The 20,397-nt window shown below is 35.7% G+C and overlaps 1 protein-coding gene across 6 annotated transcripts in view; it reads right to left on the reverse strand.

Moving 5' to 3' along the window:
• The window catches only part of FGF12 (fibroblast growth factor 12), a 538,421-nt gene that overhangs the window by 14,701 nt on the left and 503,323 nt on the right, over positions 1-20,397 (reverse strand). For all 6 annotated transcript variants that reach the window (XM_082461586.1, XM_082461585.1, XM_082461584.1 and 3 more), the window contains one exon: positions 5,609-5,807. In XM_082461586.1, the coding sequence (XP_082317712.1) occupies positions 5,609-5,807 (199 nt within the window). The remainder of the gene's footprint in view (positions 1-5,608; positions 5,808-20,397) is intronic.

The raw sequence follows: 20,397 nt of genomic DNA on the forward strand, positions 1-20,397 counted from the left end.
TGACACTTTATAAAGAACCTTCATGCTAGTTGAGACACAGATGTAGAGAACAAACGTATGGACACAAAGGGGGGAAAACCGCGGTGGGTGGGGATGGTGGTGTGATGAATTGGGTGATTGGGATTGACATGCATATACTGATGTATATAAAATTGATGACTAATAAGAACCTGCAGTATAAAAATAAACAAACAAACAAACAAAAATAACTAATACTAAACTTTCTTTGGGTTATTTGTATGGACATATGTCAATATAAATGTTTCAGACATTACATGAAATTTCTAAAAATCTTATATGTTCTGGTATAATGTTATAAGTCATAATTCTAGTTATTACTTTAAAATGTATATCTCAGAAATAACTAAATTTCCTTGTCAATTGAAAAAAATAAAAATAAAAAAAAAACAAAACAAAACAAAAAAAAGAAAGTTCATGCTCTATCAGTTTCCATCAAAGAAGAATGAAATATGACTAATATTTTTATTACTACCAACTTAATCAAATTTTCCTTGGCCTGCTGTAATTTCCAAGTGGAAAGGTTAGATTGCTCTGTTAGTTAATGGACCATTAAAGAAATTTAATTGTCTTCATAGCAGATCATGGAAGGGTGTGGGAAATTAACAGGAAGCAATTTCACACCTTAATTAATGTCACATAGAATCCCTTTTGGAACTGTAGCAGAACTTTATGTGCTGGTTCAGATGCAATGTATTGTCAAAAGGATGCACCCAGTATGCTGTAAATATTTACTATAAAGAGTTAAGAGACATTGTGAACGAAAAGATCTATATCTTCATTTAGAAATAGATCAGAAGCAGTATTCGTGTGCAAGAGATAGATATAGAAGAAGAATATGTCAGGGAGAGGTAGGAGGGCTTTATTAGAGACTAAATTCAAAGCCAGGAAAAAGCTGCTTTGAATGAGTTAACTGGTTTGGGGAAAGAAGGTGTCACAGGCTGGCAGAGATCCCAAACTCAAAAGGTGGAGAGAGAGTTGCTGCTATTATCTTTTCTGTAATAGAAACATTCAAGAGCATCAAAAGTACGTTTTTACTCCATCTTTCTGTTTTTGTCTTTTAGTATGGTTGGGTCCAAAAGAGGATTTTGGAAAACAAACCGTCTAGTTCTCTTTCAAGTTAACTGAAATAAAAACATCAAAATAATTTGCCATTAGTATCTTCCTGATAGGAGTTTTACAAAATCAAGACTCGTGATTTATTCACTTCTTTGGTGTTTTAGTACATAGGTTTTGATGAGATTATTATTTTCCCTCCAAATTCAATTTTCATTGTCTCTAATACTTTATTCAATACCATGCCTCACAGCCTTTCTCTAGTACATAACACAGTAACGCAATGTCCAATTTCCAAGGGAAAATGAAAAAGGCTCTTTGCATTGATCTGACAGATTTGAGAGATCCAACTTTCTTACAACACCAATCTTCATATTATTCCTGTGAAATAGATGGAATTTATAATCAACTGCATCTCCAGAGATTACCCAGGTTGAAGTAAAAAATTATTTTCACAAAATTACTTAGCAAATCATTGGTAAAATTTTTATTAGAAGAATTAGACATTTGTTTATCCTTGACTAATTGATTACTATCAAGTTACTCTTTCTTAGTGATCAATGTGGTACAATAGTTGGTATTATCTCCACTAACTCTGTATAGTAATTTAACCCAGCACTAAAGTACAACCATCCTAATAGCAGTAGGAAAGGTAATTAAATATATTAATGTGTTTAATATATTTAATTCCATGGTGTCAGAGTGACAATTTACTCTATATTAGATTAGCCTTAGTCCAATATATAGATCATACTAATTTGAATACATTTAAATAATGGCCTACGGCCAGACTGGATCAAAATGAGCGTTGAAACACCAAATTCAGTTTAGAACACTGAGTTTCAAACCTGGTTGCCATCAAAATAACTTGGATGATAAAATCAGAATCCTTTGGAGATTTGATCTGAGAATTGGTAGCTTTTAAAACCACTCCAGATGGTTTTGATACTGATGTTTGGGAACCAATGATCTACATTATATACTGCTGGGACTTCAATTAGGTTCTATTAGCTTAAAGCAACAGTTCTAACAGACAGAAAGGGTAATCTGTAACTGTCCTAAAGGTGTGTGAGTATATATGCATGTTGTGTTAGTCTTATCTTCCCACTAGAAAATAAATTGGTAGAAACTGGTTAAGTGTTCCTTTAGTCCAAGTTTAATATTTCTGTATCAATGGCTCGCAATTGATATTTACTAATTTCACTTTGGAAATGTATTTCTCACTCCAGGATTAAGTTCTTGAAGCTTAAATCTTGGAAAGAGCACACATTCTTTTCAGGGGGAAGGAACTAGATTCTGAATATCCAACCACTTGCAAGAGCTGAGCAATGAACTCCTTGAAGGAGGAGGGAGGAGAAAAGGCAGAGATTGTTTCTTGTTCTTTGTCAGAGAGTATTTGGCTCATGTATCTGAAGCTAAAGGGGGAGGTCACCATCCAGACAATTAAATCTGGGGGAGTTACTTATCTGTGGTGTGAACAATGCTCTGAAAGGACAAAACTGGGAATGGTGAAGCCTGCACTGTTGTCTTAAATTCCAGGGGAGGGTAAGTAAAGTTTGATGTGCAATGTATGTGGTAATGGGTTTAAATATCAAGTCCATCCATCTGTCTGAATAGATGCCCTTGCAACCCCTTATTAACACCGCCTAGGTTCTAAACACAGGATGGAGGGTGAAGGGAAAGGGGCTGGTGGGTTATTATTATCATGCAACCTGTGCATGACTTAAAGATCCTCACACTGACGGAGCTTAATTTTGGGAATCCTGACATTCAAAATGATATCGCCATCAGGACTGGGAAAAAGGCAGAGCTATTTGAAAAACAAAAACAAAACGAGAGTGGCACTCAAAGCTGGACATAGCCAAGGTCGCTAACAATTGCAGAGCTGCAGAACCAGCCCTGGACAGCGGGTTTCTAGATTTGGTTGGTGAGACAATAAAACTTTGTATGATTAAGCTGCTCTTAACATGGGTTTTGTGTTGTACACAACCAAACCTAATTCTAACATATACAACTGGGAATGTCTGGTTTTCTTTTCCCACATTTGTACTGAAATGCAGCAAATATGAAGAATTAAGTCAGCTCTCAAACTCGGAACACGGTAATTGTATACATTTCTCTTAGAAATGTGTACATGATCATACAGACCCAAGAAGAAGCTTGATTAGCCAAAATGCAGACAGAAGTCATGATCAGGAGGGTAGGTTACAGGTGTTTCTTCTTTTTGGGGGTGGGGGGGAGGGATTTAGTATGAAATGCATTATTCATAAAAGGAATAAACAAAACACAAGGATTTTTTACTTTTCCTTTATACTCTCCTGAATTTTCCAAAAATTGTTAATGAGCATGCACTACTTTTATTACAACAACAAAAAAATCAACTTAAATGCACAAATAAAAATGGTGCAATAGTTTTAATAGTTTACTCACTCTGCACCTGGAGTGTTTTTGTCTACCTAATCCCCACCTCTCATCTCAAATGTTCTGAACCTGACCTAGCCCTGAAGGTATGTTTCAGTATCAACTTTCCAATATCTTCCTTTTGGTGGAAGTGCTGGCTCTTTCTATAAATCCCAATATCATTTCCGGCAACATTTAATCTATCACTTTTTACATTACACTACTGCCATTAGTAAACATACTTCATATCTCCAAGGATATTATAAAGTTTCCTGGAGACTAGTTCTTCTTTGTCTTTATACTTACCTATGTCTTCATTTGTTCATTCGCTTGTTCACTTATTCAGTTGACAATGATTATGGAATAGCTCTCTATGATATGTCACGTATTGTACAAGATACAAGGAGATATGAGAAAAATAAAACATTCTGTCATTTAACAAGTGATCTAATTATGGATAAGAAGAGACAGAGTGGTAAATAGGTGAATTTAATACAATGTGATAATTTCTAGAAGAGAGAACAAGATACAATAATAAGGTGACAGAATATTTAATTCTACTTGAAGAAAGTCAGGGAGGCTGTCATAGAAGTACTAACTCTTGAATTAATTCTTTACAAGGACTGACAGGCATTCTCCAGACACATGAATGGAAATTTTGAGGACAGAAGGGCAAAAAAAAAACCCTACATAAAGCTCAAAATAGTAAAAATGTATTACAAGCAGTAAAAATGTAGAACAGAAGAAAGTTCTATTTTGTGTGGTTAAAAGCACAGGGTGTGAGGGGAGGCTTGAGAAAGACTAGGAGCTTTGAACGTCACATTTCCCCCCAGTGCTTTGAACATAGTATTGATTTAACAGATGTTTGCTGACTGTTACAGTCATAGGTAATCTGCAGCAGGCACTGTGTCCCTACACTGGTGGACTTGACCATACCTTATAGATATTTAGGGGACAGTAAGCCTGGCTAAATCACAGAATAGCAATGCACTGCCTCAATTTTCTCATTTCTTTGGACGAGGAAGCTGAACTAATGTCTTAAGTGATTATAATGTGACTTTTAGAGAAGAGTGTTATGTTGGTAAATGTCCACTCCACTGCTGCTTTCTTAGCCTGTATTAAAAAGCTTGACTGAATACAGTAAATGTGGTCACCTCAATGGGAGATTCTCATCCTGCTTAGGGAACAAGTTGCCAAAAATGGGTTTCCTCAGCATAAAATTATTTATTCCACTGATCAACTGAAATAAATGAACACTATATTAAATGATCAAGGGAGGGGAAGTTACAGGCTCAGTTGAGAGGGATAAAATTTTAAAACTGTAATATTTATTAGCACAGTAAATAGAATATTATTTTCTTTCCTTAAAAAATACAAATAAAAATTAATACATTATATTATGAGATTTGTTCACAAAGATGTAGCAATTAGGATATAAACATATTTCTAAAAGACCTGTGAAAACTTTAAAGCATTATAATAGTATTATTGGTTTTTTCAAGAGTGTAGCCTGAGAAATTAAATTATTGTGTTCAATAAAAAAGGAGGGGCTTCCCTGGTGGCGCAGTGGTTGAGAATCTGCCTGCTAATGCAGGGGACACGGGTTCGAGCCCTGGTCTGGGAAGATCCCACATGCCGCGGAGCAACTGGGCCCGTGAGCCACAGCTGCTGAGCCTGCGCGTCTGGAGCCTGTGCCCCGCAACGGGAGGGGCCGCGATACTGAAAGGCCCGCGCACCGCGATGAAGAAGAGTGGCCTCCGCTTGCCCGCAACTAGAGAAAGCCCTCGCACAGAAACGAAGACCCAACACAGCCAAAAATAAATTAAATAAATAAATAAATAAAGTAGCTATTAATTTAAAAAAAAAAAAAAAAAGGAAATTACATTCCAAATGGTCACTACCACTATTTTTCTACTTTCAAGAACTTGCTAGCCTCTATATTCAAGCAGTGTTTTCTAAGTGTCAAGTATTTTTAATGGAATTTTATTTTTTGATAGGAAGAGGTACTATTATGTTTTCTGAATCTTTGTTCTGATCTGTTGCATGACAAACAATCTACTGAGTGAAAGGTCAAGGAGCGGAACTGGCATCAACACACAGGTCAGGGTCTAAAGAAAAGAAGCTTGTCTTGTACCTTCAATAGGTTTTGGTACAAAATGTGATGAGGGCTTGGTTTTCTTCACTCTGTTCCCCTTCATAATTTGACCTTCCTTATTGAGTCCCAGAAACCATGCTCGGCCTGATTCTTGCTGACGGTACAGTGTGGAAGAATAAATCACATAGTAGTTTTCAAACACAGATTCCTTAAATTTGCATTCTGGAGTGAAAACATCCTGCAGAAAAAAAAAAAAAAAAAGAAGATACAAAAGAGAGAAAGGATTTAATAATGAATCAGCAAATATTTAAATCCAATGAGCCTGAAATATAGGTCCTCTGTTAAGAAAAACTGAGAAATAATTGCACGTAATTTCTATTAGCATTTGGTTTAAAGATTTATCATACAAAATCAAGAAACGAGATTTCCTTTCTAAACAACCTTACTCCACAGAACACAACTGTCAGGCTTGAATCATTTCTTCGATTAATATCACTCAAGACTGTGCCCATGTCCAAGCTCTGATCTCAGTATAATGTTTTGAAAATTTAAGAGAATAGCCATTGTGCATTTTTGTGGCCCTTAGCATATAAAATGTAACCGTGGGAATCAAAATATAACACAATCACAGCACACACAGGCTCAGCAGACGTTTTTGAAGGGACTACCCTATATGTTCACAAATCTATGAAATACTCAAAGCTTGTTCCATAAAATCACTAGTATACTACCTCTTTGCTTAACGTCAGTAACTTTCCTGTTAATTTCTTTGAAACTTTTTTTTTTTACTTAGTAATCAAAATTTCAAGTAAAAATATCAGGAAAAAGTAGTAGAAAAATTTTACTACTATACTGTATGATCTCCAGTGAAACATATGAGAGTTTTAGTTCAAGAAGGAACCTTAAAAGTCCTCTACCTCACCTTCACCATTTGATAAGTGAGACAACCAAAAGGTTATATGATTAATACAAAGTTAAACAACAACAGCAAAATTACTGCATCAATGCCAGAACTCACAGTTATTGCTTCACAATCACTGCCTCTCAAGTTCACCTTTTCTGCCTGAGTCTTGTTCAGTGACTTACAATGAGATTTTATAATCAATACAATAAAATCAAATCCTAACATGTCAAATGAAGAAAATGTATTTCATGGAAAGAAGAAATTCCTCCCCTTCAAAGAAAAGCAGAAGAAAAACAAATGTGATAGCATCTTGTCAGCTACAAGTAAATAAGAATCCTACATGTCAAACATATTCACAATAGTCATTGCCGTCTTCACTAAGTGCTAGAAGAATCTCTTCCTTGTAACACTTTCAATGAAAGGCCCCAGTGATTTAATGCAGTTACACCTGGGGTTAAGTTATTGAGGAATATGTGGAACTAAAGCTGTTGAAACCATGTCCTTGGAGGTGATTCTTGCAGACTAATCCCCTGGCTTCACTTCTAGGGAGCTACGGTGATGCATCTGTGGGGATGGATGAAGGTCTTCAAGGATAAAGACACTGCCGAAAGGACTCTGTTGATTTTAAATGGTTCAAAAGTTATAGATCCAAAAAAATGAGACTAAAAAATATGGGATGGGAGATGGAAAGGTGGTTGCACCCATTAAAATAATAATAATAGTAATAATAATAATATTTCAATAATAATAATTTTATTGATAATAAAAATATGATGTCACAGAATACTCTCAGTTTTAAGTAAACATAGTGGCTTAAGAACCAGAGAAACAATTGACTATGTGGTACCATTTCACATCTGCTATGATGGCCTTATCAAAAAAGATGGACAATAAAAGGTGTTGCTGAGGGTTTAGAGAAACTACAATCCTCATACCTAGCTGGTCAAAATGTAAATAATGCAGCAGCTGTGGGACATAGTTTGGCAATTCCACAAAAGGTTAAACATACAGTTACCATATGATCTAGCAATTCTACTTCTAGGTACATACATATGAGAAATGAAAATATATCTCCACGTGTGAACTTGTACACAAATATTCATAGCAGCATTATTCATAATGTGGAAACAATTCAAACATCTATCAATGGATGAATGGATGAACAAATGTGATATATCCATACAATGAGATATTATTTAGCTATTAAAAAGGATGGAGTACTGATTCATGTGACAACACAGATGAACCTCAAAAACATTATGCTAAGTGGAAGAAGCCAGATACAAAAGGTCACGTTGCATGATCCAATGTATATGAAATATCCAGAATAGGCAAATCCAGAGACAAAACATAGATTAGCGGTTGCCAAGGGCTGAGGAGATGGGTAAATGGGAAGTGATGGCTTTTTTGGAGAGACGAAAGTGTCCTGGGATTAGATTGCACAACTATATGAACAAAACCATTGAAGCATATAGTGTAAAAACATGAATTTTATGGTATATGAATTATTTCTCAATAAAAAATGAAGAATCAGATAAATGAAGTAACTAGAGAAAGTAAGGGGAAAAAATGAAACTACTGCATATTCCTTGTCTGGCAACACAAAAATCCTAAATTATGGTCCTGTGTGCTGAACAATGGGCTCTCCTATGACCTTGTCTCAATATTATTAGGACAGAGTTTAACCATTGCCAAGTATAGGAATCAAAGTGATTCTGATTAAATTTATAAGATAATCTAAAAGTTCTGGTTTCCTTCTAGGATTAGGTTAAAAAGACCTAGAAAAACCTAAAAATTTAGCACAGATTTTATTAGTTATATTTTTTAAAACAAACTAATCCAAATAATCTCAAAGCTTTTGTTTCTAGGTCTAGCTCAATATTAATGAACTCTAGATGCTAAGGGACTCTTCAAAGTTCAATGAATAAATTCTACATATAAGACTTCAGACCTCATAATAGAAGGTGGGAGAAATATATGGGGCAAGGAATTGTGTGTATAAATACATCTTATCATACGTGTAATATCTATTTACTTATAAGTATACCTCACAGAAATATGAAAATTTGTAGATAGAAAGCTGCTTACTGCCCTTATTTAACAAAGTAACGGAAGCCCATGATAGTTAAATAATTGTTTTGTGAGTCATAGTATATTAGAGGCAGATCCAGACCCTGGGCTAGAACCCTGGCCCCTGGCTGCTGGTTCAGTACTTTTTCCAATGCCACACAATGCTTCCTTACCACTTAACCAAGCCTTCTTTTGGTACCAAGCTGTTGATTGGAGGCAAGCCATCATCACAACCATGCCCACCAGGTATAATTACTATGCTGTCTTTTATACATATGAAAATAATATTTTTATTTAATAAATAGTGAACTCCTAGGTTTCCATTTAGTTTCACAGTTGTTTAAAGTCTGCTCCTAGAAGAGCGAAAGTCCAGAAAATTGGGCAGGGACTGAAGTCCCAGGAGCGTGAGCCAGGAATAGCATTAGGTAAGGATTGAGCCTTGAAATTCTGAGTTGGTGAATGGGGAGCCCAGATATAGTATCCAGGTGATAATCAGATATAAAAAGTCAAGTGAAATATCCCATTTAATATTTTAAAGGGACTATGCAGAGTCAGAATTCAGAAATTAGGCAATTGATAATACCCGGCCAGGGAAAAACATTTCAGGAGGAAAAAAATGGCAAAAGCTTAGTGCAGGCACTTCTGTGGGGCACAGCCAACTTCCTAGAAATGGGGAGGAAAACCTTAAGAACACTAAGCCTGCTTGGACAATCATTCTAAGTGCAACCTTTACAATATGTTCACAATTTCAATATAAAGTTGGGCATCAAAGAATTTACAATATACTTGCTATTATCACTCTATTTGTGTAATGAGAAATCAAGAGTCCTCTACTTGGAGTAGGAAAATCAGGGTTTTGTTTCTGGATCCATACATATTAGCTGTGTAACTTTAGGTAAGTGGTTAAACTTCTTTGAATTTCATATTTTCAACTGCAAATTAAGTTATTTTAAGGAAAATAAGAGGTTGGATATGAAAGCATGTTGTAAGCTTATAGAAGTTTTACAAGAACTCCAATGCATTATTATTAAGTTTTTTCTTATAGCAAGAAAAATACAATCAATCATGTAACTAGACATTTAATTCTGTGTTTTTGTCATAGATGATTATATCTGCTCCAGCATCCAGGACCCTATGCCATAAGTTAAGCTTTATCCTACATAGATTGTTCCTACTATAGCTAAAACAACATATACACATACATTTAAAAAATCTTTGGCAAAGACTTGGGCAATCACATATATTCAGAAGAGGTTCTGAGGTTATAAAAATTATGTTCAGAATGATAATAATTCTAAAGTGTAATGGAGATAGGCAGGTTTTGAGCCAAGGTGACAAAACCCTAGACTATCTCAATCCAGGACATATAATGAAAGCAGAGTAAATAACTAGTATAAGCAGGGTTCTTTTCCCTTTTGTAAAACTAACTAGTAGTCATGTTGCATCTAACGAATAGTATTTACTTATATCTATAATCTTGAGTGCTCAGTTCCATGTAGGTACATAGCAAGGCTTATAGAATAAACGTTTGTTGATGAAACAGAAACACACCCACATGCACATCATGTGTGTAAGTATGTGAAATGCTAGGTTTATTTTTCACATTTATTACTCTAAAATCTTTCCAAATCTTTAATTTGTTCAACTTAAACTGACCTTCATTTCAGCAGAATATGACTATGACCTTTGATAGTGTTTTGAAATTAATTTTGAGCACTCACATTTTTAGCAGCATTTGCACAACTTGTTGTTGTTGTTCTAGCATTGTACAAGTCATTATATGACCAATTCTTCTCACATTCCAAATGCCTATTCATCCTAGCCTTGTCTTGGAAAGTTGGATCACCCACTCATTTCATTCCAGATGATGAGTGAATAATGGAACACCACTTAAGCTCAAGACCAGCACTCAGGACCCTTTTCAATCTCTCCCCATCCATCTGACTTTAATCTACTCTCTCCAGAATTCTTCTCGCTGATCCCCAACTTCATAGCTTCACACTCTACCTTGATCCCTCTCCCATATTTCTTCCTGTTCTTCTCTCTGCACTTTGACCACTGATAACCTACTCAGGTTCTGGATTCTCCCATCAGTCTCAGGCTCCGCCACTGCACAAGATGAGACACTTCCTTCTTAGCCAGCCTCTAACTGTGCCAGTCTTGGCCCATCCCACCCCTATTTGAATGGCATTCTCCTTTAGATATAAGTATCATGAGGAATAAGGAGACAGAAATTTAGGGAATTTGATGGCTGTATGGATAAAATGTTATATTTCCTTCATGGTTGACTATCACTGCCAACAGTGTTTTCATCACATACTAATTCCTCGACATGCTCACACCTCTTAACCCTCAAATTGTACTTTGTTCAACTGTCCTCTCTAATTCTCTATCCAATAAAATAATGGCAAATGTTTTTCTCAGTTATTGCAGGTTATTGTGAATTTTCCCTCCTTTAGCTTCTCATGGTATTTACTTTTTTTTCCCCAAAGTGTATTTAATGCATTTTGCCTTGTGTCATGATGGTTTTTCTTGCTCCTGTCCTATACACTGCAAGCTTTTGCTCACAAAGACATGTTCCTCGTCAGTGCTTATTAGGAAGTCCAGCATATTTAGCACTCAATTTACTCTTCTTGAAGTAAATAATAAAAATATTTTAAGGAAACAGCAAAGACTACGTGATAAGATAGAGCTGAGTGACAGTATTGATTCTGTTTATTTAGCTGCATAATTTTGGATGTGCTATTTAATTTTGATATATCTTTGTTTTATCATCTATAAAGTAGGGGCAATAATTTTCACATTTAAAAATTTGGTGAAGGCATTTAAGATCTGCTCTTCTAGCAAATTTCAAGTATACAATATAATACTGTTAACTATAGTCACATTCTTGTACATTAGCTCTCCAAAACTAATTCATCTTGCATAACTAAAACTTTGTACCCCTTAACCAACATCTCTCCATTTCTCCCTCCCCCCAGGTAACTATCACTCTACTCTCTGCTTCTATGAGTTTGCCTGTTTTAGAGTCCAAATATCTAAATTCCACATATTTGTCTTTCTGCATCTGATTTATTTCACTTTGTCTAATACCTGCCATGTTGTAGCAAATGGCAGGATTTCCTTCTTTTTAAGATTGAATTATATATATCTATATATAGATATATGTATATCATGTTTTTTTAATCATCTGTTCACTGGTGCTTAGGTTGTTTCCATATCTTGGCTATTGTGAATAATGCTGAAATAAACATTGGAATGCAGACATTTCTTCAAGATCTTGATTTCATTTTTTTGGATATATTCCTAAGTGGGATTCCTGGATCATAAGATAGTGTCTCACCACAAAAAAAAAAACCAAAAAAAGAAAGAAAAATGTAACTATGGATATGTTAATTAGTTTGATTGTGATGAGTATTTCACAGTGTACATGTATATCAAATCATCAAGCTGTACAATTTTTAATTGCCAACTCTACCTCAATAAAGCTGGAAAAATCCATCACGGGTTACATTCAAGTATAGCTAAAATGAGATAATAGATAATGCCAAGTGTTGGAAAGGATGTGGAGCAACTGGACCTCTCATATGTAAATGATGGTAGAACAAATTGGTAAAACCACTCTGAAAAGCTGTTTGGCAGTATTGATAAATATAAGTATATCTTATAATTCAACAATTCTACTTCTGGATTTATACCCAATGAAACCTATCAGGCTATCTATTTATTAATCAATCAATCTATCTATCTCTAACTATCTATCTCCTAAAAGACATGTACAAGAATGGTCATAGTAGCACTATTCAGAAGAACCCCAAAATGGAGACAACTGAAATGACCATCAATAGTAGACTGGATATGTAATGTATTCTGACAATAAGATACTATAGAGCAGTGAGAATAAACAAACTACAACTATAAGCAATAATATGGATGATTCTCACCAACATTATGTGGAAAAAAATAAACCAAACAATAAATACAGCTACATGCTATATTATTTCAATTATATAAAGCTCAAAAGCAGGTAAAACTAATCTACTGTAGAACTCAGGAGAGCAATAACTTTGTTCAGGGAGGGTAATTAGTAAGATGAAGCAAGGGGAGGACTCTTGGGTGCTGGCAATGATGTATTTCTTGATCTGGTAGCTAGCTACACATGTGTGTTCACTTTATGAAAATTCATTGAGTTCTATACCGTTTGTGCACTTATTTATGTATGTTATATTTGTCACTAAAAAATCCATAGTAGAAGAGTCAAAGCATGTGGTGAAGGTTAAGTAAAATGATAAATATTACTTCTCAAAATCATTGTCCTTCTTTTAAAATCAAGTTTTTCCCATATAATTAGCTAACATATAATGCATGAAAATTTTATACCAATAACAATCATTCATTCATAGGTTGCAGACAAATATTGTTCATGATGAAAATATAACACTTTTGGATCAAATAATTTATTCACAAAAAATATTTTCCATCCTTTCTCCAACTCATTTATTCTACTTGTCATTTTTTATTGCAGTCCATTATATAATGCACATGGTTATATGTTTTATTTATAAATAGTGCTTATAAAACTGCATAATTTAAAACTAACCATTTGTATTTTCCTATAATAATAATAATAATATCAAAACATAAAATGAACAGAATAGAAAAAAAGAATTGCCCACAACACATGAAGAAATACACAATAAATTATTTTCTGGAAAACGATTTGGAGTCTCTACATTTCTGGTTTATTATCCATTCATAATTTTTCAAACTGTCAAAGCGACCTTTGGCAAATCAGTTAACCTCACTGAACCTCAACTTCCTGTATTGTACTACAGACTCATGGGGCTATAGAGATCAAATTACATAACCTATGTGCAAGCTCTTTTAAGACCTATACAATTATTTGAGATTAATTCTTTTCCATAGAAGACTTTGACATCATAACTTGAAAAGTTTCTACATTTTAGAGTGACAATTGCTTGGAATACATTTTTTGAGAAGTAAAGAATGTTATGTGATTCGATCACAACCACTTTTGCTCCTTCTAGCTTTACGTGTAAAACGTATGCTTTCTAAGTCAAGTAGGAATCCACAACTTTTATAATCCTGTATGATTAATAAAATTAAATGGTACCATATTATGATTCATCTTCATCCAGTTCTTTGTGGATCCCCATTTCCCCTCTCACTGCTCTGGCTATAATAATCCATGGGATGAATGTGCAGTGAATGAATGAATACTCATCACACTGCAGCCACTGGTCTCCTTGCTGTTTCCCAAAAATAACAAGCATAAACCATCTCAAGTCCTACACAATTGATATTCTTTGTTCCTGGAAACCTCTTCAATAGCATATTAACATGGCTTGATCCCTCATTTCTTTCAAGTCACTGCTCAAGCGTGACTATCTCAGAGAACTCCCCTGATTACCTTACATAATTTAGCACCTCCTCCAGTCACTTTCTAATTCTTTACCTTGTTTTCTCATTTTTCATAATCTAACACTACCTGTCTAAGCTTTATGAAGGTAACTACTATAATTGTTATATTCCCCTCGAATTCTCAACAGTTCTTGGAATTAAAAAAATGTCTACTCCAACAAAATAATTTGGTGAAAAGACATCATGAGACCCGGATTTTTATTCTTGTATATCTCTAATTTGTGTTCAAATTGGGATTTTCAGTTTCCTTCTTAGGCTCCCTGTTCCCCTAAATGTAAAAGAGAGCTGTTTGTTGAACCAGGAAATCTAAAACGTCACTTCGACTTAAACCTTCTATAGCTTTATCATTCATATTAAACGGTTAAATAATTTCTTGAAATTAAGCAGTCGTGATAAAATATTGTTATTTCAAAAACAGTGTTTAACTACCAAAGAGAAATAGTAGTGATATATTATTATTAAGAAAACAAAATGTAAAATGTAAAAGAAAAGGTAATCAGAGAAAATAAACTTTGTTATTATATAAGTAATTATGACTAATGATTCTCCCTACGAAATGTAAAAATTACTGATTTTTCAAACATATGCTAGTACAAAGAACCCCCTTGTTTTGATTTTTTCCTTTCCAGTTGGAAACCAAAATCTAAACTCTTTTTAATGTACAAATGCATCTTCCCTGTTTGCTGTAAACCTTGTTTATTGGGTTGTGCATAAGGACGGAATTAAATACTTGATGATTCTTGCAACACGATTTACATCCAACAACTCCAGAGATACACAGTTCCTTTGGTCTTAACCTTTGGATATTTGGCTGTGAAGCTTCTGGTTCACTAACCTCATTAGTGACTTTTAGATGCACAGAACTTGAAAATCTTTGGAATATTAGCAGTTGCTTTGTTAACTGTGTTGTCAGACATAATTATACTAAATCAAGCAAGAGAATTATTGTTTCCCATCCTGACAAGAGGCAAAGAAAATGCTGAAATACATTATCTCAAATGAAGCATTTTTTAAAAACTTGGTTGCTTTGACTAGAATAAGTCTAATTTTATAACTTAAAAAACTGTAGATATGGGAATCTTTATATACTTTTGAGATATTTTTTACTGGAAAACTCCTGAGCTAATTTCTCTAAAACTAAAGGTTCTTTGTTAATGCTTTCTTTGCAAAAACTTACAAGGCAACCAGGTAAACATATCATCATAAAATCATGAAAACTGTAGTGTATTGGAAACATAATTTTGGAGGCAGATAGACAAAAATATTCATCTCCCTAATTTTTAAACTTGGACAAGTTACTTAATTTCCCTAAAGCTCAGTTTCTTCACCGGTAAGTTAACACTAATCATACCTTCACTATAAGGTTTTGATTATTAAACAAGACAATGTAGTATGCTAAACACAGTATCTGGCATATTACTTACTTTCTCGTTACAATTTTCAGGTGATATCTGATATCACAAATGAAAATGGGTTCATCTGAGCAGTAGGTTGAGAAAAGTCACTTTCCTTATGGACTCCAAATCATGTGTCCTGAGTTTCTCTTCCCTGTAACAGGCTAATCAAGGCTATTTTGCTTAAGGCTCAATTTGGTCATCTATTTACAGAGCACACAGATAAATCTGACCATGTCTCTTTTTCTTGTAGAGGATGATTTTGACATCAATTTAAAATAAGTGATGTGATGATATTACCTTCTAATGAGGCATAATACCACAAAGCCATTTGACTTATCCTTTAGCCAGAAGCCTGCAAGTATAGAAGTAAGGTGAGGAGTGGGAATTAGAGGAAGACCAGTGGATGAGGGCATATATCATATTGCAATTCACTGTTATCACAAAAATTATTTCCAGAAGTCTGAATGTTCTAGGGACAGAGAGCAGATATTGGGGGAACAGTGCAATTTTCCAATTAAAAACACCATTAATTCTTATGAAGTGAGCATGTACACAGTATGTAACCAAATGCCCCCCTATGATTGAGTTTGAAAATCAAGGCAAGTATGTTGAATACCCCTAACACTTTATGTGAGAGGATGTGTGCCTCAGCCTCTGTCTTCTTTTCTGGGGATAAGGATGAAAGTGGGAATGTTTTCAAATTCCCTTATTTCAATTTAAACATTATTATACCTTTTGGAAAATCATTCTGAATACTTTAACAGCCCCAGAAATGATCAACTAATGATAGAAATACATTCTTAAAACATGAAATTTCCCTATTTTTAAAATTTCATCTGTCAACTTCCATGAAGTCAGAATAATCAATATCAAACTTAACCTCCTATTATAAATAATTATAAAACTGGACAAACTATATGAGACAGTAGTTTCCAAGCACTTGTCAACTGGAATTGTAGGGTTTTGATCTTTGAGAGAAGGAAAATGCATGGGGTAAGCACCATATTAATCTTGACTTTCTTTTCTTTTTTTCTTCTTTTAAAAATTTCTTTTATTGAAGTATAGTTGATTTACAACCCTGGCTTTCTTCAATGGGCACCGTTCAACCCTGAAATGGAAAGGTGAAGCTGAGGTATAGCACTCTGGGTTTTTTGGAGCTGTGGTGTCAGAAACTGGAGGTTGGGATTGCTAAGGGGACTTGGATTTGTGGAGCAAGGTGCCAGAGAAAAGGAAGCTGGTGGAATTGGGGGCAGGAGTCTGTATGGGAATTTCCTGAGGTTCTTGGGCTTATGGATAGACTGCATATGCTCAGAATGAGATTCCTCAAGCCTAGCATAGAACAACTACTGAAAGATTGATAACTGAATGGACATACCATGGCTGGGCAGGGCCGGGATATGATGAACTTCTAGACAAGCCAGAAAGGAGAGACCTCAATAAACACATTGGACATTCGTTGGAGACCTCAAAAGGCCATTTTAGGATCACACTGTAAATCTCTAAATAAGGTCTCCCCCTGATCTCAGACTAAAGACAGAAGCAAAATAGTCAAAACCTAAACACACACACACACACACAGGATCAAGAGGATCTATTACTTTTTAATTTATATGTCAGGAAAGAAAGCACACACTCGAGATTGGTTCAAGATGGCAGAGTAGAAGAACGTGCTCTCACTCCCTCTTGCGAGAGCAACAGAATCACAACTAACTGCTGAACAATCATTGACAGGAAGACACTGGAACTCACCAGAAAAGATACCGCAAACCCAAAGACAAAGGAGAAGCCACAATGAGATGGTAGGAGGGGCGCAATCACAATGAAATCAAATCCCATAACTGCTGGGTGGGTGACTCACAAACTGGAGAACATTTATACCAGAGAAGTCCACCCACTGGAGTGAAGTTTCTGAGCCCCACGTCAGGCTTCCAAACCTGGGGGTCCGGCAACAGGAGGAGGAATTCCTAGAGAATCAGACTTTGAAGGCTAGCAGGATTTGATTGCAGGACTTCGACAGGACTGGGGGAAACAGAGACTCTGCTTTTGGAGAGCACACACAAAGTAGTGTGCGCATCGGGACCCAGGGGAAGGAGCAGTGACCCCACAGGAGACTGAACCAGACCTACCTGCTAGTGTAGGAGGGTCTCCTGCAGAGGTGGGGGGTGGCTATGTCTCACTGTGGGGACAAGGACACTGGCAGCAGAAGTTCTGGGAAGTACTCCTTGGCATGAGCCCTCCCAGAGTCCGCCACTAGCCGCACCAAACAGCCCAGGTAGGCTCCAGTGTTGGGTTGCCTCAGGCCAAACAACCAACGGGAGGGAACCCAGCCCCACCTAACAGCAGACAAGTAGATTAAAGTTTTACTGAGCTCTGCCCACCAGAGCAACAGTCAGCTCTACCGACCACCAGTCCCTCTCATCAGGAAACTTGCACAAGCCTCTTAGATAGCCTCATCCACCAGAGGGCAGACAGCAGAAGCAAGAAGAACTACAATCCTGCAGCCTGGGGAACAAAAACCACATTCACTGAAAGATAGAAAAGATGAAAAGGCAGAGGGCTATGTACCAGATGAAGGAACAAGCTAAAACCCCAGAAAAACAACTAAATGAAGTGGAGATAAGCAACCTTCCAGAAAAAGAATTCAGAATAATGATAGTGAAGATGATCCAAGACCTCGGAAAAGAATGGAGGCAAAGATCGAGAGGATGCAAGAAATGTTTAACAAAGACCAGGAAGAATTAAAGAACAAACCCCTAGAAGAATTAAAGACCAAACAAACAGAGATGAACAATACAATAACTGAAATGAAAAATACACTAGAAGGAATCAAGAGCAGAATAACTGAGGCAGAAGAACGGATAAGTGACCTGGAAGACAGAATAGTGGAATTCACTGCCATGGAACAGAATAAAGAAAAAAGGATGAAAAGAAATGAAGACAGCTTAAGAGACCTCTGGGACAACATTAAACGCAACAACATTTGCATTATAGGGGTCCCAGAAGGAGAAGAGAGACAGAAAGGACCCGAGAAAATATTTGAAGAGATTATAGTCGAAAAGTTCCTTAACATGGGAAGACAAATAGCCACCCAAGTCCAGGAAGCACACAGAGTCCCAGGCAGGATAATCCCAAGGAAAAACATGCCAAGACACATAGTAATCAAATTGACCAAAGATAAAGACAAAGAAAAATTATTGAAAGCAACAAGGGAAAATGACAAATAACATACAAGGGAACTCCCATAAGGTTAACAGCTGATTTCTCAGCAGAAACTCTACAAGCCAGAAGGGAGTGGCATGATGTATCTAAAGTCATGAAAGGGAAGAACCTACAACTAAGATTACTCTAACCAGCAAGGATCTCATTCAGATTCGATGGAGAAATCAAAAGCTCTACAGACAAGCAAAAGCTAAGAGAATTCAGCACCACCAAAACAGCTCTACAACAAATGCTAAAGGAACTTCTCTAAGTGGGAAACACAAGTGGAGAAAAGGACCTATAAAAACAAACCCATAACAACTAAGAAAATGGTAAAAGGAACATACATATTGATAATTACCTTAAATGTGAATGGATTAAATGCTCCAACCAAAAGACATAGGCTCGCTGAATGGATACAAAAACAAGACCCATATATATGTTGTCTACAAGAGACCCACGTCAGACCTAGGGACACATACAGACTGAAAGTGAGGGGATGGAAAAAGATATTCCATGCAAATGGAAATCAAAAGAAAGCTGGAGTAGCAACACTCATATCAGATAAAACAGACTAAAATAAAGAATGTTACAAGAGACAAGGAAGGACACTACATAATGATCAAGGGATCAATCCAAGAAGAAGATAGAACAATTATAAATATATATGCACCCAACATAGGAGCACCCCAATACATAAGGCAACTGCTAACAGATATAAAAGAGGAAGCTGACAGTAAGACAATAATAGTGGGGGACTTGAACACCTCACTTACAACAATGGACAGATTATCCAAACAGAAAATTAATAAGGAAACACAAGCTTTAAATGAAACAATAGACCAGAGAGACTTAATTGATATTTATAGGACATTCCATCCAAAAACAGCAGATTACACTTTCTTCTCAAGTGCACACAGAACATTCTCCAGGATAGATCACATCTTGGGTCACAAATCAGGCCTCAGTAAATTTAGGAAAACTGAAATCATATCAAGCATCTTTTCTGACCACAACACTATGAGATTAGATATCAATTACAGGGAAAAAAAACATAAAAAAACACAAACATATGGAAGCTAAACAATACGATACTAACTAACCAAGAGATCCTGGAAGAAACCAAAGAGGTAATCAAAAAATACCTAGAGACAAAGGGCAATGAAATATTACGATCCAAAACCTATGGTATGCAGCAAAAGCAGTTCTAAGAGGGAAGTTGATAGCTATACAAGCCTACCTCAAGAAACAAGAAAAATCTCAAATAAACAATCTAACCCTACACCTAGAGGAACGAGAGAAAGAAGAACAAACAAAACCCAAAGTTAGAAGAAGGAAAGAAATCATAAAGATCAGAGCAGAAAACAGTGAAATAGAAACAAAGAAAACAACAGCAAAGATCAGTAAAACTAAAAGCTGGTTATTTGAGAAGATAAACAAAATTGATAAAGCATTAGCCAGACTCATCAAGAAAAAGAGGGAGAGGACTCAAATCAATAAAATTAGAAAGAAAAAGGGGAAGTTACAACAGACACCACAGAAATACAAAGCATCCTAAGAGACTACTACAAGCAACTCTATGCCAATAAAATGGACAACCTGGAAGAAATGGACAAATTCTTAGAAAGGTATAACCTTCCAAGACTGAACCAGGAAGAAATAGAAAATATGAAGAGACCAATCACAAGTAATGAAATTGAAACTGGGATTAAAAATTTTCCAACAAACAAAAGTCCAGGACCAGATGGCTTCACAGGTGAATTCTATCAAACATTTAGAGAAGAGCTAACACCCATCCTTATCAAACTCTTCCAAAA

Source organism: Balaenoptera physalus, assembly GCF_965194825.1.
Source record: "Balaenoptera physalus genome assembly, chromosome: 4".
NCBI lineage: Eukaryota > Metazoa > Chordata > Mammalia > Artiodactyla > Balaenopteridae > Balaenoptera > Balaenoptera physalus.